The following is a 23,188-nucleotide window of genomic DNA, read 5'->3' on the forward strand; positions in this document are numbered from 1 at the left end:
TCTCCATATCAAATGCAAATAGGTTACTAAAGTTTTAAAAATCTCTTAAAAAAAAAAAAAAAAAAATATATGATTCAGAAGTGATGCAACGTATTTTCGGACAAAAACTGTAGTAATTAAAATGAGTCATACGAACTGGTATTGTATGAGAACATTTTTTGTGTTTGTCCCTTTGGAAAATTTCAGACGAAAGCTGTGTACCAACAATCAGATTATCGTACGATCATTTAGAAAGCGTGATTTTTGTCTGGTTTTCTCATCGTGTGTGTATGAGGCTTTACAAAGATTATTATACTACAATCTCCTGATGCAGTAAACTAACATTCCCGAGGAACAAAGCAACTCCAGCCGCTGCATAGCAGATTAGATATCTGAAATAGCCCTAAATTACATACCAACATTGCACTGCAGGATGAAGAATTCTCTGTGGAATGGGACAAGATAGCTGCTCGGCGGTATCCAGGACCAGCATGGAGCACAACCAGCCGGCATTGAGGCCATTCTTAAGTAGGAAACGTTCGTAAGTCGGGGACTGCCTGTATATATAAATGTGTTTGGGGTTCCAAGTAATTTTATAGCCCAAAAAATACAGATTTTAAATTTGTAAGCAACAAGTTTGATCTAAAGAAACAGATTGTTACAATGCTTCTCTTTATCTCTGCCTAAGTTAAACTTAGCAGGCTGCCTGTTTTTTTTGGGGGGTGTTTTTTTGACAGCAGTCAGCTGTGATCAGAAAACTCTCTGAACTGAATCGGGAAAATGCTGTGTTAAGATTGTGAAGGGAGTAGAATCGCATACTCGATTCTTTAACGATCAATTGTGCAGCTCTACTATATTGTAATACATTGGTGGATTTGCACTGAATAGATTGCATGACATGAGGAGGGAGAGATAGTACAGAGGGAAGGTTCACGTTACTTTTCAGTGAGATTCAAGTCTCTTACACACAGGTGGCTGAGCCCATTCTGTGTAATTACAGTTCAATTCCCTCCACCCAGGCAGCCCAGGTGCAGCATACAGCCTGTCATTGACATGAATGGTTGTATTTTGCAGTTTGCTACTTACCTGTCACTAGCCAGTTATCCTGCTGTCCACTGTTGGCTTTCTTCTGCTCCTGTTCACTCTATCAGGGGCTCCAAGCCAGTGTTAGCCCTTGTACATACGGTCGGAGAATCCGTCGGAATGTGTCCTATCGGACCGTGTTGTCAGATAATCTGACTGTGTGTGGTATGCATCGGACTGATTCCGTCGGACCAAATTTTCCAACTTGCTGGAAATATTTTCCGACAAACTGGTCCGATCGGACATACTCCGATCATGTGTAGCCTACTCCGACAGACAAGGTGCCACGCATGCTCACATTCAAATTCCGACACGGAAGCGCTCGTTCAGGTAAAACTACTGCTCGTAAGCGATATAGCACATTCGTCACACTGCAATGTTAAAAATTCTTTCATCAAGCGCATTCTCTTGTTCTTTACAATGCTGCAAGAACGAACTTCTTTGGATGTTCATAGTCACACACACTTCTCCCGAACGGATTTCATTACTCTTTTTTAACCATTTCAGCAATACAATTTTAGTTTGCATCACATCTACACAATTTTAGATTTTGTTTATTCTTTTTTGGATGTTTTTTTATTTTTAATTCCTAAAAATCTCCTTTAAAGACAGTTTGCTCCTTTTTTTGGGGTGTTTTTTGTGTGTAAACTTACCACAACAACATTATTTTCTTTTTTATCTTTGGTTTTTCTTTTTTAATCTACAGGAGGTTGTTTAGTGTTGGTACAGCTTTAGGATCTAACCAAGGAACAAACTGCAGATCCAAAAAAGAGTGAGATCTCTTTCAGTAGTGAGTCTGACCTAGCACTTTTTTCGGTTAGGTCTAGTTATATTTAAACATAACAAAAGAAGTGCTGGGTCACTACTGAATGATCTAACTCCTCTGGATCTGCAGTTTGTTCCTTGGTTAGATCCTAAAGCAGGCCATACATGGATGAAATTCAGCTGGTTCAGCATTGACTAGCCAAGATTTTATCCATCTGCGGACAGGATGAGTGTACCCAAGTCAATTAATGGATTATTTACATGTTATTACTGCCAGAGGCTAACTGTTAACCGTAATCACTGAAAGCAATTTTCTTTCCATTGTGGAAGGACAGAAATTTTTATCATCTATGATAAAGAAGAGTATATATGCAGCGCTCAAAGATCATAGAAAGTGCAAGAAAAACCTCCTAAAAGGCATCATGTACTGCATTAAAACACAACCAAGTGTACAATAAAAGTAAAAACATGACCATGTGCAAATGATAAATATGCAGCACAATTATAGTAACAATATTCAATGACAAAAGGCAAAAATCAGCCCAAAATTAGTAAAAAAGTCCATGGGGAAGTAAATCAATCCATCCAGAAAGTACACCATGCATGTAAATAGATAAAGGGATCTGTCACCAGCAGCACCCTCACAGGCAAGCCTCTTACCAGATTTGCAGGACCATAAATCATCATTATAACTTATGACCATTGTCAAACAGGTAAAAGCAGCTGGACATCCAAGGAGGGAGAGCGGCCGTCAATGGATCACAGATCCCATAAGATGACTCGAAATTGTTAGGAAAAGAAAAATGCCATAGTGAAGGCCATTCAACGTGCTTTATTCTAAAAGTAGCAACAATTACCTCAACACAGAAAAAAGGCTGTCTGCTCATACAATACCACTGGGTAGCGATTAGGCGTGCGTGATGTCGTCACTTCTAGGCCACTCTCTGAAGCGTTTCGTCATCAATGATGATGAACTCGATACGTGCACAACAATATATGCACAACCACAGTTAGGAGAGCATGGGTCAGTAAGAAACCCACCAAACCGAACCTTCAGCTGTTTCCCCAGGCAATGGGCATTGACCTCCAATGACCGCAAAACAACAAGAGATTTTTCAAACAATTGTTTGAGGGGGGGGGGGGGGGGGACACTTTAATGTTAATCCAAAAAAAAAAATTATATATATTATATATATATATATATATATATATATATATATATATATATATATATATATATATATATATATATATATATATATATATATATATATATATATATATATATAAAAATATATATATATATATATATATATATATATATATATATATATATATATATATATATATATATATATATATATACATACATATACACCAATTTTTTTTTTAAATATAAAAGATGAAGTCTCGCCAAGTAAACAGATACCAAACAGAACGGGAGAGAGAAACAGCAGCGCTGAATAGAGAGTGAGAGCTGCTGGAGTAAAAACTTTCCAAGATAACCAGCAGGGGACCACTACTGTTTCTAGGACCACATATCAACCAATCACTTGCTGGTTAACTTAAAGTTAATTTTGGCAGCTCCCGTTGTCTATTCAGCGCTGCTCTTCATCTCTCCCCCGTTCTGCTCTCTGCTTCACTCCTGTGTCTCCCGCTGTGCATGCCTGAATGAGGTAGGAAGGGGCAGAGCTGTCTGGGTTAAGGGCTGTGCAATGTAAAGGGGGTCCAGAGGTACGGGGGCTGTGTAATGTAAAAGGCATCTTCCTACATGTTATCAGCCGTAAAAGCTGCAGTCCTATACAGGTTTTCTTTTCAGAGAATAGGTGCAGGAACTCAACCATGCCCGCCACTCACATACCTGCCAAATGGCATCAAATAGTAGCTCTTCCCTCTGTGTACAACCCCCCCCCCCCCTTTGGGATTTTGTTCCAAGGATGAGACAGGTCCTTTTCAAAGGGTAATCTGCATTTAAGGCTTCAAGTACACGGGATGTTTTTACATCCTCTCCTGAACTGGACAGGCAGACACCTGTCTATCGGGTGGAAGCTTTCGGGCGGCTACGCTGCTGCCCGATGGCTTCCATGCAACCCCAGGAACCAGCGCTCTCTTAAGTATTCCAGGCTCTGCTTGCCCAACTGCGGGGATGGACATGCCGGCTGCCAGCGGGTGGAGGGGAGGGAGAATAGATTCAGAATTCTCTGCCTATAGGCTCCCAAGATGTAAATCCGGCCCAAAAGCACTGATCAGTATATTCTTACGATGGGGCATCTACCTTAAATGTTTGAATGGAGGAATTAGGTCAGTTTTTTTTTTTTTTTGGAAAGGGAAGGGAAGATTGGAGGGGAGCTTCCAGATTCCAATAAGTCACCCCCCCCCCCGTACCTCCACAACGACTGGGCCAGGTTTTTAGGGATGTGGCCTGGTATGGTTGAGGGCATGTGGACTGGTATGCGCTCAGGGGGGTGCACACTCATCCACCCCTATTTCCTGGCCTGAATGATCAGATAAGGGTCTGGTATAGATTTGGGGGGGGGGGGGGGGCCGCATGTAATTTTTTCAAATATCCATAGTGAGGTCCCCATCAAAAGCCATACCGGGCACTAAGGGCCTCATGTGGCTTGGGGGGACTCATGCATTTTTTTCTTTAGCTCTTTTGTGTACATTCTGCCGTCGGCGGGAATTTCCCCCGATAGCAGGGGTGACCCATCGTTGTTAGGAATCTTGCGGGTGTCCCGGCTCCCTAACAACCAAATGATTCGTCACTGTTGCTGATATCAGTCAAATTTGCTATGGGCTGCTTAAAATGGAACTTTAGGTTCCACAATGAAAATGGGTGGACAGGCAGGATGTTTAATACAGAAGAGATATGCTTTGTAGCTTCTACATTAAAGTTATTTACCTGCCTGTCCATCCCATGTACAGTAAGCTGAGCAAGCACAGCTCATTGCACATATTTGGCAATGGTGAATCTGATGGAACTCTGGCATCATCTCGGCGCCCAGTCAATGACATCAGCTTGGCGATGGAGACCCTGAAGTCGGCTGCCCAAAGAGGTCAGCAGCCGGCAGGGAGTTCCAGGAACGGTGCATCGTTGGATTCAAAGAGAGTATAGTTCTGCTTTAAAGTGATTCTAAAGTCAGAAGGTTTTTTATCTTAATGCATTAAAGTGATTGTAAAGCTTCATTTTTTTTTTTAACAAGGATTTTGCACAAAGTGGCCCTGATCCTCCTTTTCTGGGGTTCCCCCGGTGATGCTCCTGGCTCCTCTTTGAGTGCCCCCACGGAGAGCCGCTTTCAATGGGGGCATCTGTGTGGGCCCAAGTTGGGCACATTGACACAGAGAGCAGGACTCAGCCCTGCCCCCGGCTCACTGAATTTGTCTGATAGCTGCTGCTATCAATCTATCCAATGAGGACCCGAGACAGCGGCTGCAGCTGCTGTGCTTGTTGCTGTAACACTCAGGTTCAAGTTAAAAAAAAAAGGGTGCTTGGGGGGGGGGGGGGGGGGGGCAGCTACAGCAAAGAAGGTTTTTCACCTTAACGCACAGAATGCATTGAGGTGAAAACCCTTGAGGGGTTTACAATTCTCAAGATAAAAAAAAACCTTCAGTGTGCCCCTCCTACCTGAGCCCCCTCTTGATCCAGTGATGTGCAAGACTACCTTGGCCATCCGTGACTCTCCCTTCTGATTGGTTGAGACACAGCAGTGGCACCATTGGCTCCTGCTGCTGTCAGTCAGTTAGCCAATCAGGAAGAAGGGAACGGGGGCCGTGGCTCCGTGTCGGAATGGACACACAGAGCAGGGGCTCTGCTTAGATGCCCCATAGCAAGCTGCTTGCTGTGGGGGGGAAGGGGGGGCACTCACCAGGAGGAAGGAGCCAGGAGTGCCAAAGAGTGACCCAAAAAGAGGAGGGTCGGGGCTGCTCTGTGCAAAACCACTGCACAGAAAATAGGTAAATAACTTTTTTTTTTTTGCAGTAAAAATAACAAACAAGACTTTAGTATCACTTTAAGGTTACAGGCACGGTATCATTTAACCTGGAAGAGGAATTACGCAGGATAGCCTACTGTATTGGTGAAAAATACTTTGTTGAAGTATATTTAAACCCAAGAAAAATACAATAAACACCGGTATATTGCAGTTTACCATTCATAAGTTCTGGGGCTGCATTTGTAATCATTTTTCAGGCTAAGAACATTTTTAGCAAGTGCACAAAATACCTGGTGATCTTGCCAGAAACACAGTGAACTTGTCACTTAAACTGAGATGAACCGAAAGCAAAAACAATTCTATTTATTTCATGTAAACTAGTATTCCCATCATATCCTCCATAGTACAGCCTGGGTGGAAACTTTGGCTCTCTCTATATATAGACTGGATGAGTGAATCGCAAGTTAAGACCGTTTGTCCGGTACATCCATTCAGGTCTGCTTCCATTTTTTTTTAAAACGGGGGGGGAAAAAAAAAATACCTTTTAAAAAGCGAGCCTGAACGGACACAGATGTAAACAGATGAAAAGAGACGTTTGCTCATAGGAATGTATTGCTGTCCGTTTTTCATCCATCAACAGATAGATGGCAAAACAGGCAGATGGAACGGTCATGTGAAAGGACCCTTAGATTTTACCTTCACAAGCCAAAGCTTATTTTGCTGTACTACTCCTGGGGATCACAGGAGTGCAGTTCGTTCTGCGTTCGTCCTGCGACCCATTTTGAATGAATGAATGAAATACTTGTATAGCGCACAATGCGAACTGAATCGCCTCTAGGCGCTGTCGGCTGACATCACAGAGCCAGTCCAGGCTCGAGCAAGATCACAATGCTCAGGGAGCTGTGAGAACCTATCAATTTGCGGGGGATCGATCGCTCGGTTCTCAGCGTTTAAGGCATTGGGGGACAGATGCAACAAATAAAAATAAAAAATTAATCTCTTTTAAAGGGCAATTCCTTTGAGGATAGTGCATATTTTTGTCGGTGAGCACAATTGGTTTACCTGGGTGGCCTTTGACACTTTGTCCCCCACATATAACAGTTCTAACCTGTCAATTTTACAGTTCACTACAGTTCACGCCTTCAGCAGTGTCACTTGAACAATTAACACCTCCTCCGAGACATCACGGCACTATAGTGATTGGGTTACGCAGTTTCGAACAGCGCAATTTCACAAACGTTTAAACCAAACATATTTTTAGACCATCAACATCTGCCTTAACCTGCCTGGACAAAATTGATTTACTCGTGCAGATATAAAATACTTGTTTATGTTCCTGAGTTCTCATACGAATTAGAATAGAGGAAGCTACTTGGCTGACATTTTCTTTAACCACTTATCTACTAGGCACTTTCACCCCCTTCCTGCCCAAGCCATTTTTCAGGGCTGTCACACTATGAATGACAATATGGTCATACAACACTGTAACCATGCGAAATTGTTATAATTTTCTTCACACAAATAAAGCTTTCTTTTGGTGGTATTTAATCACTGCTGGAATTTCACCACTGATGGGCATTACTGATAGGTGCACTGAAAGCCAGCACTGACTGGGCACTGATTTCTGGCTGTGGTGGGCACTGATTGTTGGTGCCCCAATGTAATCAGGGCACTCATCAGTGCTGCAATTACATCCTCACTGTCCCCTGCGAGGTAATGAAGCTGACCATCTCTCCTCGCCACACACTGTCAGTGTGAGGCGAGGAGAGCCGATTACTGGCACTTCCTTGTTTACATGCGATGGACACAGCTGATCGCATGATTAAAGAGCTGCGTAAGCTCTTTTACAGAGATTGGGGTTGCGCTATGTCCTAGAAACATGGTGTGAATGCCATGCTGGGCGCCCCTGCGGGAGCGACTGTGAGGTGCACCGTCATATGACGTCTACCCAGAATGAGAGCCATACCGTCCCGTCATTTGACGGTGGGTGGGCAGGCGGCAAGAGGTTTAAAAAATAGATTTTCCCCTCTCTCCCTTTTCCCATCTTCTCCCTCGCCTCCACCTTATTTGGCACTAGTGAGGAAGGATCCCATCGCCTTGTTATAAGTACCACCAAGTTGGGGGTGGTACAAGGGAAGATAGAAAACCTTTCGGAATGTTAACACCGACTGGCTGTACCTTGTGGCCTCGGCATCGTTCACACGGGGTATAACAATGTTTTCACCCCTGTGAGGGCCGTTTACCCATATGGGGATGCACAGGTGTTCCATGCAATCCCATTCATGTTTACTGAGATACAGCAGCTGCAGTCACAACCACTGCTCCCAGTCTGACATCCATGCAGGTGAAATGCCCGATTACAGAGTGGTTTGGTTATCAGATTGGAAGCAGCGCCTGTCTGTGCAGCTGCTGCGTTTCAATAAAGATTGATGTGACTGTCTGCACAGGGATGCATTGAACACCTGTGCATCCCTGTGCATGTAAACATGGCCCATGGCCCCCTTCCACAATGTAAAGTAGTGAGTGTACAGCTTGTATGACAGTGTAAATTTGCTGTCTCCTCAAAATAATTCAGCACACAGCCATTAATGTCTAAACTGTCAGCAACAAAAGTGAGTACACCCCAAATGAAAATGTCCAAGTTGTGCCCAATGTGTCAATATTTTGTGTGGCCACCATTTTGCAGCACTGCCTTAACCCTCTTGGGCATGGAGCTCACCAGAGCTTCACAGGTTGCCACTGGAGTCCTCTTCCACTCCACCATAACGAGCTGGTGGATGTTAGAGACCTTGCACTCCTCCACCTTCCATTTGAGGATGCCCCACAGATGCTCAACAGGGTTTAGGCCTGGAGACATGCTTGGCCAGTCCATCACCTTTACCCTCAGATTCTTTAGCAAAGCAGTGGTCTTCTTGGAAGTGTGTTTTGGGGTCGTTATGTCGGAATACTGCCCTGCGACCCAGTCTACAAAGGGAGGGGATCATGCTCTGCTTCAGTATGTCACAATACATGTTGGCATTCATGGTTCCCTCAATGAACTGTAGATCCCCAGTCCCGTCAGCGCTCATGCAGCCCCAGACCATGACACTCCCACCACCATGCTTGATTGTAGGCAAGACACACTTGTCTTTGTACTCCTCACCTGGATGCCACCACACATGCTTGACACCATCTGAACCAAATAGGTTTATCTTGGTCTCATCAGACCACAGGACATGGTTCCAGTAATCCATGTCCTTAGTCTGCTTGTCATCAGCAAACTGTTTGTAAACTTTCTTGTGCATCATCTTTAGAAGAAGGGGTTTCCTTCTGGGATGACAGCCATGCAGACCAATTTGATGCAGTGTGTGGCGTATGGTCTGAGCACTGACAAGCTGACCCCCCACCCCTTCAACCTCTGCAGCAATGCTGGCAGCACTCGTATGTCTATTTCCCAAAGACAACTTCTGGATATGAAGCTCAGCACGTGCAATCAACTTCCTTGGTAGAACATGACGAGGCCTATTCTGAGTGGAACCTGTCCTGCTAAACCACTGTACGTTCTTGGCCACCGTGCTGCAGCTCAGTTTCAGGGTCTTGACAATCTTTGTATAGCCTAGGCCATCTTTATGTAGAGCAACAATTCTTTTTTTTTCAGATCCTCAGAGAGTTCTTTGCCATGAGGTGCCATGTTGAACTTCCAGTGACCAGTATGGGAGAGTGAGAACGATAACACCAAAATTTAGCACACGTGCTCCCCATTCACACCCGAGACCTTGTAACACTAAAGTCACACGACTCCCAGGAGGGAAAATGGCTAACTGAGCCCAATTTGGACATTTTCACTTAGGTGTGTACTCAGTTTTGTTGCCAGCGGTTTAGACATTAATGGCTGTGTGCCGAGTTATTTTGAGGGGACAGCAAATGTACACTGTTATACAATCTGTACACTCACTACTTTGATACAATGTAAAGTGTAATTTCTTCAGTGTTGTCACATGAAAAGATATAATAAAATATTTACAAATATGTGAGGGGTGTACTCTCTTGCGAGATACTGATAGAGTACACACACACAGTGCAAAGGTTTTAGGGAGGTGTGAAGAAATGCTGTAAAGTAAGAATGCTTTCAAAAATATAATTTTTCATTGTTTATTTTTACAAGACGGAAGCTCAGTGAGCAGAAGAAGAATAATCTAAATCAAATCAATATTTGGTATGACTACCTTTTGGATTTAGCCGCTTAGCCCCGGAAGATTTTACCCCCTTCCTGACCAGAGCACTTTTTGCGATTCTTTTTTTTTGTGTGTTGCTTTAACTGACAGACAGTTGCACAGGCATGCGATGCTGCACCCAAAAAATTTTTTTTAAACTTTGACTTTTCTACCAACAAATAGAGATTTTGGTGTTATTTGATCACCTCTGCGTTTTTTATTTTTTGCGCTATAAACAAAAAACAGCGACAGTTTTGGAAGATTTTTTTTTTTTTTAAAACGCAATAAGCGTATATTGATTGGTTTGGGGAAAAGTTAAAGCATCTAGAAAATTGGCAATCGTTTTATGGCATTTTTATTATTAATTTTATTTTATTTTTACTAGTAATGGCGGTGATATGCGATTTTTATCAGGACTGTGACATTATGGCGGACACTTGACACATTTCTGGGACCATTGGCATTTATACAGCGATCAGTGCTATAAAAATGCACCGATAATTGTAAAAATGTCACTGGCAGAAAAAGGGTTAACACTAGGGGGAGCACAAGGGGTCAATTGTGTTCCCTCTCTAACTGAAGGGGGGAGTGGACTGTCTAGGGGAGATGACAGATCACTGTTCATAGTTTGTATGAACAGATGATCCGGTTATCTGAGGGGAGAAGAGACTGAAATTGTGTACACACACAGATCCCGGTTCTCATTGTGTCACCAGTGATCGTGGGAGCCCGACAGCGATCACGACCGCCAGGCACTCACGTTGCCTCCGGAGGCGAGCAGCAGGCGCGTATGCCCCTAGTGGCCACAGGGCGAAGCAACGCTACATAACGTTGCTTCGCCCAGCCGTACCATTCTGCAGCAGTAAGACTGAAGCAGCTGGTCAGCAAGTGGTTAAGCCAGCATCAATTCTTACAGTTGCACACTTGCAAAGTCAGGGATTTTGTAGGATTAGAGTCAGGTGTATGATTGAGAAATTAACCAAGCAACTGTTAACGATCAATTTAATATATGGGCAAGGTCCCTCCCAGGCAAAGATTTCAAAGCAGACTGGGGTTTTAAGATGTGCTGTTCAAGCACTTTTGAAGAAGCACAAAGTAACAAGCAGACTCAAGGACTGTAGATGCAGTGGTCAGCCAAGAAAACTTAAAGTGTTTATAAAGTCTTTCCCCTCTCTTACCCGAGCCTGATCTTCCTCCAGCGACGTACACAAGAGCCTCTGTTAATGAGGAGAGAGAGGGGGCGGGGCCGAGCCATAGTTCTGTATGTGAATGGACACACAGAGCCGCATTTTGGGAGCGAGCCTGCTTGGGTGCCCTCATTGCAAGTTGCTTGATCTTGGGGCACTTGGCAGGAGGAAGGGGCCAGGAGCGGGACCTGAGAAGAGAAGGATAAGCGGCTGCTCTGTGCAAACACACTGCACAGAGCAGGTAAGTATGACAAGTTTGTTATTTATAAAATAAAAAAACAAATGGACTTTAATATCACTTTATTACAGCAGATAAAATGACACATCACGCTTTCTTCCCTTCGACATCACAAGATGTCCAGCGGTGCCATCAGCACAGAACTGGGTGAAATCAGTTGGACCCGGGTACCCCAATCTATTGTCTGGATATTTCTATCCAGAAGTGGTCTTCATGGAAGAATTGGGGTTAAAAAGCCATACCTGGAACGAGGCCAAGTGACTCAATCATGCACAAGACCATAGGAACGGAGGTGCAAAAAATTGCAGCAGGTGCTCTGGAGTCAAAATTTGAAATAGTTGGCAGCAACAGGAAGCACTTTGTTCACCGAAGGGCTCGAGAGCGGTACAATTATGAGTGCCTACTGGCAACAGTAAAGCATGGATGGAGGTTCTTTGCAAATTTGGGGCTGCATTTCTGAAAAAAGGTTGGAGATTTGGTCAGGATGAATGGTGCTGAGAAGGCAGATACTTCATACCATACCATACCATAAGGAAGGCATGCGGCTGGCCCCCAAATTTATTCTGCGACAAGACAACGACCCCAAAACATACAGCCAATGTCATTAGGAACGATCTTCAGACACATACATAAAAATTATTCAATATATATATATATATATATATATATATATATATATATATATATATATATATATATATATACATATATATACATATATATACATACATACACACACTTCTATTGCTCCATGGTGCAGTTCTGATGCCAACGGATGCCTATTAAAAGGTACTTTTGGCTGTGGACATAGTGAGCACTACACTCAACTCAGGTTGAACAGGATGGACTGGTGTCTTTATTCAACCTTACTAGCTATGAAACTATGAAGCATGGGCACACTGACTGGTTTGTGGCTATGCAGCCCATACGCAAAAGTAAAAGTACAGATATATCCCATGTTCCACAGAGCTCAGAACCTCAGACTGGGCCAAAGGTTCACCTTCCAACCTGACAACAACCCTACGCACACAGTTAAGACAACACAGGTGTGGCTTAGGGTAAGGTGACCAGATTTTCAAAATGAAATCTAGGGAGTGTTTTTTTTTTTTTTTTATTATTATTGGCAAATAGTAAACTATTTGATGAGCATATTTTCCTCAAATGATATGTGCAGTGAATGATTCCATAATTATATACATTTCTCACAATTTGTCCATAAGATAAAAAATAAAAATAAAAAAATTAAGATACATTACAGGCCTTCCCTCATACCACCATGCAGAGCACTATGCAGCATTACAAGACTCATCTCAGACCACAGTCCAGTGCACTGTGTACCTTACAGGCCTCCTCTCATACCACTGTCCAGAGCACTGTGTAGCCCCCCAGTCTGCATGGAATGAAAAAGGAAAGAGGAAAATAAAAGAGGTCAGGTGAGAGAGAGAGGCGAGCTGTTCATAGAGCGGATGGCCCTCTCAGGCTGGTTTCCACAGGTAGGCCAAGCACATTGCATGCAGGAGGCTGGAGTGTGGGCAGGGTTGGGCAGACACCAATTTGAGGCAGAGTGTCTGATTGGACAGGTGACAGCATGAGGGAGGAGCCAGGAAGTGCTGATAGGATGGGCAACAGGCGATACAGCCCGACTCCTGGCCGAAACTGAAATGCAGAAGCGCTTGAGCACCCAAAAATAGTGTTATGGATGCTGCGGCGCAAATCCAGGGACATATTCGGTCCAGAGACTGTCCCCGGAAAATGGGGACGTCTGGTCGGCCTAGCTTAGGGACAACAATGTGAATGTCCTAGTGTGGCTCAGCCAGAGCCCTGATTTAAACATCTCTAGAGAGACCTGAACATAACTGTCCACCGATGGCCCCATCCAACCTGACTGAGCTTGCGAGGATTTGCGAATTAGAATGGCAGAAAAAACCCCAATCCAGGTGTAGAAAGATTGTTGCGTCATACTCAAAAAGACTCAAGGCTGTAATTGCTGCCAATGGTGCTTCAACAAAGTACTGAGTAAAGGGTCTGAATACTTATGTACTTGTGAAAGTTCAGTTTTTACTTTAATAAATTCACAGACACTTCTAAAATTCTGTTTTCACTAAAATTCTGTTGTCATTATGTGGTGCTGAGTGTAGACTAATGAGAAAAATAAATTTAAAGCGGAGGGCCGTTAAAAAAAAAAAAAAAAAAGTCAGCAGCTGCAAACACTGCAGCTGCTGACTTAATCAGCCCACTTACCTGTCCAGGGTGCCCACGATGTCGGCCGCCTGAGGCCGACCCGTCCCTCAGGTCCCGGCACCGCCATTCCTTGTAAGGGAAACAGGCAGTGGAGCCTTACGGCTTCACTGCCCGTTTCCTACTGTGCATGCGCAAGTCACGCAGCGCTTTGTGAACGGGACGCGCTGTGTTCTGGAACACACAGTTCCCAGAACACAGCGCGACTCATTACCCAGAAGACGCCGCACGGAGAAGAGAAGAAAGAAGATCTCTGCGGAGGAGGAAGAGGAAGATTAGGATTATGTGCCTAGCAACAGGCACTTCTGGTAAGTAAAAAAAAAAATAAAACATTTTTCTTTTTTTTTTTTAGATTTTTTTGTAATTTTTAATATTTTTTTTTTTTCAGGGTGGCCCTCCACTTTAAGCAACTGTAGTAATCAAGTTGCAACATAACATTGAAAAAAGCGAAGAGGATCTGAAATTTTCTTTTCTTCCTTTAATTCTTCCCCTTGTCTGTTGAAAATATTACACAGTGTTAAATTCCAAACCATGGTCGATATATTCCTTCCCTGACCTTCCATTGACAAGTGTAGGTTGACTTTAACAGAGGGGTGGGAAGTTAATCCTGTCCCAACTTCAAGGAGACCAGGCCACGGTGATCTACGTCAGCAGCTAGGTCCCCCTTCTCTTCTGCCGGCCAGTGAAAGGGTGCAGCGCGCGCCATGCATGCGTAGTAGGGGCCCGGCCATGAAGCCGAAAGGCTACATTGCTGGGTTCCCTTAGTAGCAATGGCCATGGCAGCACTTGACCAACCAATATGAAGATCGTCTGCATTGACCACATTGCTGGACTCCAGGACAGGCAAGTGTCTTAATCTTAAAAGTCAGCAGCTATAGAATGTGTAGCTGAATTCATTTTTAAAGGACCTACTCAACCTATAGGTACAAATACTACACAGAAGTTCATTCCTCTTTAATTTTCTTCCCCGTCTCTGCTTTCTATCTCCTTTCATTTACTGGGCTCTTTAACTGTTTATTGGCATCCAGGACTACCTACACAGGGTCACTGACACATGGGTCCTGGCTACTTTGGCAAAATTTTGAGTTTTTCCTGACAAACCTAGATATTGTATTTAGATCTAACATGATTCCAAAGAGGCCTCCCCTCCTTCGTTTAAGTCATGTTTACATGTATCTGTTCTTTATGTCGCCAGTCGTAGCCCCTGCATGGGCAGACTAGGCGCTTTGTTTGTATTACTGCTAATTTTTTGACTCTGTATTTGCAATAAACAAAAAAACAAAAAATGGAACCAGAAAATATTACACCTAAAATAGGGAGCGTAACGCATTGAAAGATAAAGTCCCATGACACACTCCACACAACCTTAGGTTCTTGATCATCCATCTTACAAGTTGCCTTCGTGTGACTTGTGTGTGTGTACTTTGTCTGTATTACACACACACACACACACACACACACACACAGCTTCGGGACAGGAATCACAAGATTATGAGCTATTGCTAACAATCTCAAAGGCTTTAACAAGATAATAAAGCTAAATCTAAATACTGGCGCATAGAAAAAAAAAATGCTTCTCCACCAGGATCAACCTAGACACAGATAAAAAGTGTGAAAATCAGAGTGGATAAAAAAAAAAAAAAAAAAAAAAAAAATTTATTTTATTTTTTTTAAATAAAATTTTTATAAAATGGTGCTGGAATAAAATCCTATCCTACCTATTCAAGATATATTAACCACTTCAATACTAAGCACTTTCCTCCTTTCCTGCCCAAGCCAATTTTCAGCTTTGTCGCTGTTTAAATGACGGTCTACGCTGTACCTAAACACAATTTTTATAACTTTCTTCCCACAATTAGAGCTTTATTTTGGTGGTATTTGATCACCTCTGTGGATTATTTTTTGCCAAACAAAAATAAATATAAAATAGTTTCTTTGTTTCCGTTATAAAATGTTGTAAATAAGTACGTTTTCTCCTTCACTGATGAGGCTGCACTTCCGGGCACTGATATGCGGCACAGATGGGCACCAAAAGGCTGCACTGATGGGTACTTATGGATGGTGGGCACTGATTGGCATGTGTGCGCACACATTGTCACCCATGGCCACCAGGGATGCCATCCTGGTGGTTAGCAGTGGTGGCCATCCCTGGTAGCATCCAAGGAGGCGCTGCGCTGATAAACAATCATCGCAGACCCCCGGTTCTCTTCTACTCGTGTCTGTCAGATGAAAGTGAGGAAAACCGATAAACGGCTCTTCCTGTTTACATCGTGATCAGCCGTGATTGGACACTGCTGATCACGTGGTAAAGAGTCTCTGTCAGAAACTCTTTACCTAGATCGGAATCGCGGTGTGTCAGACTGACATGCCACAACAAAGATTGCCCCTGGGGGGCGTGCAGCGGCTTGTTAACCTGACCACGTCATATGACGTCCGGTCAGGATATCACAACCACTTTGCCGATGTGATTTTGCTATATGCTGGGTGGCAAGTGGTTAATAATTTAGTTTTTTTCAACGTGAAATGGAGCTTGGTTGTTATGTAGCACGTAGTAGACTGTATATTATGCAATATTTAAATTTTGGTAAACTCGTTCAATCAAGCTCTGCAAGCTGAGATAACATGCACTGCATTAATGCGTTCACACAATATCACAGTAACCATGAGATAAATCAAAGTTCAGGAATATTCCTTTATCCCATTGTTTTGCAAATCTATGTACATTACAAACTGTATGATTGAATTGGTTCTGATATCTCCGTTTTACTAACCTGACAGCTTATTCTAAATAGGAAACCTTCATTTTGTTTGCAAAGATTAAAGATTCTAACTACCAGCAAGGAGTCCTTACATTTAAAGTGCACCTGTAGTAGGCTGACAGGTCTCATTGCTTTGCCAGCTCTGTGGTGTTTGCGCCCGCGGGTAGGGGAGGGTTGGGTGCTCCGGATATTGTGAAATATTATCAAGCTACCCATTTTTACGAATTATTGCTACCTGGTCCTCTCTTAATGCCACGAGTCAGTGGGCTGCTATTGAAAAGGGGGTCCTGTCTCCGGTTCACCCATGCTCCTTGATCTGGGGCACCCCATCCCCACTGCCCTCTACCTTTAGACGTCAATGTACGGCCCCAATGTCATTTACTTTGGACTTGTGGCAAAAGTGTAACAAAAAGTACTCCCTCTCCTCGGCCTGCCCCCCCCTCACGAATGTCTTATTTAATCCTACTATGCCTGATGGATTGTCTATGGGTAGGATTTCCCCATGGCTAGATCCCCCCTCTTTTTCAACTTAGACACCTGGTACACCCTGTCTCCTGTAGACTCCATGCCTTTGAGACCTTGCGAGAAAAATATGACATTCCCAAACATTCGTTTTACTTCTACCTACAGGTGAGACACTTTTTTAGCTCTAAGTCTCCGACTTTAACCCTTGACACTCCCACAGCTTTTGAGCATCTCTGCGCTCAAGGCCCACATCAACTTAATTTAATTTCCTCTATTCACTGAATCCTCCATGAGTCGACTCCTCTAAACGAATCTACGCATTTGTACATGAGTAGATGGTCTCAGTTGTTGGACAAACCTATCTCCCTGCAGACGTGGGATAGGATTTGGTCCTCTACTTTCAAATCCTCTAAGTGTGTCACGCAAAGGGAAACAGCAATAAAAATCCTTATGTTTTGGTATAAGACCCCCGATGTCATCCACAAATACGATTCCTCAGTCTCGTCATCTTGTTGGCGATGTGGACTTGACATTGGGTCATTGTTTCATATCTTCTGGAAATGCCCTTTGATACAGCCTTTCTGGATAGCGATGGGGTCTTTGGTGGTGGAGGTGACAGGGGTATCCCTCCCGATTGATCCCCTCCTTTGTTTGCTGGGTCTCCCTGTACCAGGTATACCTTAAAAACACCAATCGACTGGTTTCCTACATTTTATTTGCTGCTAAGAGGCTTGTCCCATTGTGTTGGTTGTCCAGTGCAACCCCCCCTGGCCTAGGTTACTCCAACTAGTGTCTGAAATTAGGAGAATGGAGTATTTGACAGCCTCGGTGCAGGATTTGGTTCCCCAGTTCGATAAAGTGTGGGAACCCTGGGATCGATCGGCATATGGGGCTCCCCCTGCCGGTACATCCATCTGACTGCAGCTACTGACTGGGGCTCTTTGTTGATGGCTACCGTCTTCCCCCCCCCCCTTCCCTACCCAGTTCTCCGGGTAATCTGTCCCTCCCCTTCCGGGGACTTACTATGCTGACCATGTGAATGTTCGGATGTTTTGCCTTTCTCTTTTGGACTCCGGCCACTTGTTGATCAGAATAGTTTGTTTGATTTACATTAACTGTTTGTTCTTTACAGTACGAGATACGGATACGCAGTTCACCTCTGTGCCTGCGTTTGTGGACATTTTTGTTGTAACTTATATTCTTCACCATGATCTATAGCTTTCTTTGTGTACTGAATCTTCCAATGCACTAGTGTATTGTTTTTGCTTTGAAAATTAATAAAAATTACAATTATAAAAATAAAAAAGTGCACCTGTAGTTTCAGCTCCACCATGGCAGCGCCTGTTAGCGGGCATCCACTCACTTGCTGCCGCCATGTCCCTCACCTTGGTGTGTCACGGCCGCATCACCAGCCATCCCATTAAAGTGAATGGGATTGTCTTAAAACGAAAGCAGGTCAGAGCTGCTGCGGGCCAAAGATGACAGTTGCTCTTTAAAAAAAATCATGATTTAAATCAAGCCTTTTTACTAGCGATATAAAATCGGCTTGATTTAAATCAAATCCACTCTGGTGAAAATGCAGAGAGATTGGACTACAATACTAATAACCCAGAAAAAAAAGGGATTATTGCAGATAGAGGGAAAACAACAAAGCAAATTGGAGATAGACATAGATAAAAAAACGATTGTGACAGATATATTGTACAATACAAAAATATATTAATAATGCTACTAATAAATTACACAATCGATATGATTTACAATGGGGTCATATAATATTATTTAAGTGCAAAGAAAAATGCAAATATTTGCAGCAGTGGTCACAGATATATATTCACGCATGCTGAAAAAAAAGTTTGTAAATCCTCTTCTGAAAAATTGATTTTGGGAGGGAATGGATTTTGTAGAAGTCACAAATAGAAGTCACTGTCAGCATATATGCCAAGAGCAGAAAGTCCTGCATTTTTTTGTGGTAATTAAAAAAAAAAAAAAAAAAAAAAAAAAGTGTGAGTTTCTACATTATTACCTTTTGTATCAATTGACCCTTCCTTTTTAGGGTCCTTTCACACGGGGCGGATCAGTTCTGATCCGCCCCGTGAATATCCGTTTGCTCAGCGGGGATCCCCGCTGAGCAGGGAGATGACAGCTCCGTCTCTGCACACTGCGCAGGGACGGACCTGTCACAGCGCCGCTCTCCCCTATGGGAGATCGGATGACGACGGACCGCAGTGCCCGTCGTCACCCGATCCGATCCGCAGACGGATGGAAAAATAGCTTTTTCCTCCGTCACACTTTTTCGGATCGGAGCGGGTCGGATGTCAGCGGACATGTCACCGCTGACATCCGACGCTCCATAGACCTCTATGGAGCACCCGTTCAGGTCCGCCTGAAAAACTGACAGGCGGGCCTGAACGGGACGTTAGTGTGAAAGAGGCCTAAGATTGTAAGCTCTAACGAGCAGGGCCCTATGATTCCTCTTGTACCAAATTATAATGTAACTGTAATGTCTGCTCTCATGTTTTAAAGCACTGAGCAAACTGTTGGCGCTATATAAAACCTGTATAATAATTAATACAGAAAATATATATTATATATATATATATATATATATATATATATATATATATATATATATATATAAACAAAAACCTATATGACCATATCGAGAAACAATGAGCAGTTGGGACACAGGATAGATCTGGAAGATTAGAATAAAGAATTTGGAGTAAAGAATCTCAAAAGGGTTGGGTTCTGTGGGAGAGAGGTTGTATAAAAGAAATAAAAGCCATGGGGCAATAGAGGGATACACAACCAGCATACTATATACCCTATGACAGTGATGGCAAACCTTGGCACCCCAGATGTTTTGGAACTACATTTCCCATGATGCTCATGCACTCTGCAGTGTAGATGAGCATCGTGGGAAATGTAGTTCCAAACCGTCTGGGGTGCCAAGGTTTGCCACCACTGCCCTATGAGAATAAGAACCTACAGAGAGGCTGTAGGTCCACAGTTATGCTCAAGTCATCTTCCAGTTTAATGGGGGGGAAAAAAAAAGTTGAATATAATAAATATATATATATAAATATAAATATAAATATAAATATAAATATAAATATAAATATAAATATAAATATATATATATATATAAATTATATTACAAAATGCAATACAAGTATAGGCTCTGTGCTACAGTCTCAGATACTACAGACCTTTGTGATAGGCAGAGCAATGTAAATATGACATTAAGATTCTAGGCGAGTCAACAGCTTTCAGTCTCAGATGATGACAGTGATTTCAAGGGAAAAAACCCAGGTGGGCATTAAATGAATGAACACATCTGTAGCTTCGTATGCAATGGTAAACCCAATATCATTCAAAAAGATTGATAAGCACAAGGTATACTGTAATCATTTGTTCCCATGGCTGGACATATCCTTGATGCATATTATTGTCCCTAATCTAAACAGTAGCAGAACATATTGTTGCATTCTTTTAATATAACCTATTTATCGAATATCTATTTATAGAAAAGTCTTGTTCACAAAGGCCGTTTTGATATTTCTCTTATCTTAAACTCCATAAATGTATTAGTAAACTGGTGATCAGCACCCCCCCTTTCCCTCCAAATAAAGTGACATCATGAAGATTTGATGACATACGATAACAATACACAGAACACGCAAAACACACATGAGCAAGTGTCAAACCTGGATTCAAATCAGAAATATCTGGTGTGTTTAATTATATATATTTCAGAAAGAAGTTTAGGTTTTCAGAGTAATAAAAAGGAAAAAAAAAAACAGAAAACACAATTTTATTCAAGATACGCATATGCTTTCGCATTATTCATAATTCTAATAATGTGAGACCAAAATGCTATGTGAAAGGTGCTATTACCCTTAGCAACCATCAATGCTTTCTCATTGTTATGACTGCTCTATATTGGCCACATCCAAATAATTACAGTCAGCTACATTTCTTGCCCTTTGCGTGATCTCATTATTTAAACTGTAAATATGTCAACTACACCAAACCAATCTTAAAATCCAATTGAGAATCCAGCAGCATTTGCAGGCTGTGTGGATGTGCATAGTGTTGTAGGTGTATCTATGCATGGAAGTGAAAAAATGTGCATGTATGTCAGCAAAACAGAAAGGCAAGAATGTTGAATGCAGGGAAGGGTACCTAATATTATAAAGGTTAAGAACAATGGGGAGAATTTACTAATGGTGGCCATACCGAGAACGATTTATTTTTAGATCGATCTCACCCAATAGGAATAATTGATCTATAGGCATTAATCAATGAGCCAAACACAGGGAAGTGGATATCAATAGTTGGATGATGCGATAGATCGATTGCAACTGTTTCCACCATACAATCTCACAATCTGATAAATCAAAATATGATCAGATTCATGACCAAAGCATTGATAAATTTCCACCCTGACTCAATGTTATTAAACCTGATCCAAACTGATTGGAAAGGGGGTTGTGGCTGTTCAACAATTCAATCTAATCACACATCAAATGAATCAATGAATGAAAAAAAAAAAGAAACAAAATCGAAGGGCCACCAATTGACAGGAGCAAACAGGATGTGGAGCAACTGTGCATGCCAACCAGGTTCCAGCTTTCATGCACCAAGCTCAGCTGAACAGGCTAAAGCTAGAAACCGATTGGTTGTCATGATCCACTGGCTCCAGTCTGAATGTCCACCCATCTGAACTTTGGTATCCCATAGCAACTAATAGGAAAGCGGTTTCCATTGTTAAAAGCTGTTTATTGACAGGTGACTGCTTCTTGTCATTTCAGTTTCTGTGCTCGTCACTCTCTCAGGTACCACACCCTCCGGCAGAAGATTTTTATATTGTATCATTTCATTTTTAGATCGAAATTTTAGGTTGCCATGCAAACAGCCTTTGTTTTCTGCCAAGCTTTCCTTTTACCTTGATGTGGTTACCTCTCATGGCAGCTTCCACCATGTTCAATGCTTTCCCATCCCGCGTCATGCCATGTCCCCCTTACCTGCAGCATCACTTTGTAATGCTCCTCTGGTTTCCGAACCACACACATGTTACATCCCATGTTAGCTCAGAGAAGGTGAAGGTGTGAGGTGGACGGGGAGGGGGGGCTGGATACCCCCAATCTTGCCTGATTCCCACTTAGAGACGTCTCTTCACGTCTCCTTCTATTGGATCCAACCCCAACAGCTGGATGGGAAGGGATGAGAAGAAGACGACCTTTCTATTATCCATCCAGAGGGCTCCAGTAATCCACCGGGGGCAGAAAAGGACAGACAGGGGGGAGGTCTGACATTGAGAGGATAAAACCAGCAGCTGCCCCCCTCATTTTGCAATAACGGGGTGCCGCTTCTCCTCCCCTCCCCCCTAGAAAGTAGTCTCCTCTCCAGGGCTGCCTTCAACTGCTACCCAGGTTAACGATGTGACAGGAACATGGATACTTCCCAGGTCGGCTCCTTAAGAGCTGCTATTCAGGGAGGATGGCCGGAGCTCCCTTCTCATGCTTCCACAGCTACATGGAATAGCGAAGGCACCTGTGCTCCCTCAGACTGCAGCACGGCGCGCACATGCGCCTTTCCCTCTCTGAGGATCGGCATTGCTGGGAAGAAGGGAGGGCTCGCTGAGAAGTGAAGGGGGAGGGGAGAGGGAGGCAGGCGCTAATAAATATGGATTGTCTTTGGTAAAACACTCAGAGCCGATATGTTCGGCGAGAGAATTTCATCAGCTGCTGTACACAGCTCTGTCTACGGGAGAAGAGAGAGGAGTAGTGAGGAGTTACACTTTATCATGATTCGAGACAATAATTAGGAATTGTTCATTATTTAACCACCTGAGGACCTTAATGACCAGGACATTTTTGCGATACTATGGTACTGCGTTATTTTAACCGACAACTGCGATGGCATGCGACAATGTACCCAAATAAAATGTAGCGCTGGTGTTCTGTCCAAAAACATTCCCCTGTCAAATAGTGTCCGCTGTGTATGGTGCAGCGCTTGCGCAGTATGACGCACAAAGAGATTCGGAGAACCAATACATCTTTAGCTGTCAGCAGGGTTTCCCGTTGACAGTTGAATCTAAAAAAAAAAAGGGTTGCCGGTGTCCTATCATATGCCGTCCCCCATCGGATAGTGTCCACTGTGAACTGCGCATGCGCAGTACACAGCACACACAGATTCCGAAAATACCTGAAGATGAACGGCACCTGCTCCGCAAGTCCAGGTTCTATCCCCACCATCCAAGTGGACATAGAGTTGGAATATAAAAGAGCCGAGCGCAGCGAGGCCGAGCCTGAAGCGTGGAGAGTGAAGCAAGCCCGTGAGG

General features: G+C 43.1%; 1 protein-coding gene across 2 annotated transcripts in view; it reads right to left on the bottom strand.

The window, feature by feature from the left end:
* The window catches only part of PDZD4 (PDZ domain containing 4), a 341,674-nt gene extending 319,223 nt beyond the window's left edge, over window positions 1-22,451 (bottom strand). For both annotated transcript variants that reach the window (XM_077478976.1, XM_077478975.1), the window contains exon 1: window positions 21,870-22,451. Coding sequence is in view for 1 of the 2 variants with exons in the window: in XM_077478975.1 (XP_077335101.1) it covers window positions 21,870-21,929 (60 nt within the window). In the remaining variant the exon portion in view is untranslated. The remainder of the gene's footprint in view (window positions 1-21,869) is intronic.
* Window positions 22,452-23,188: the final 737 nt, after the last annotated feature.

The sequence above is a fragment of the Lithobates pipiens genome, unplaced genomic scaffold, assembly GCF_037356315.1.
Source record: "Lithobates pipiens isolate NorthernLeopardFrog02 unplaced genomic scaffold, aLitPip1_a1.2 Scaffold_1, whole genome shotgun sequence".
NCBI classification, from domain to species: domain Eukaryota; kingdom Metazoa; phylum Chordata; class Amphibia; order Anura; family Ranidae; genus Lithobates; species Lithobates pipiens.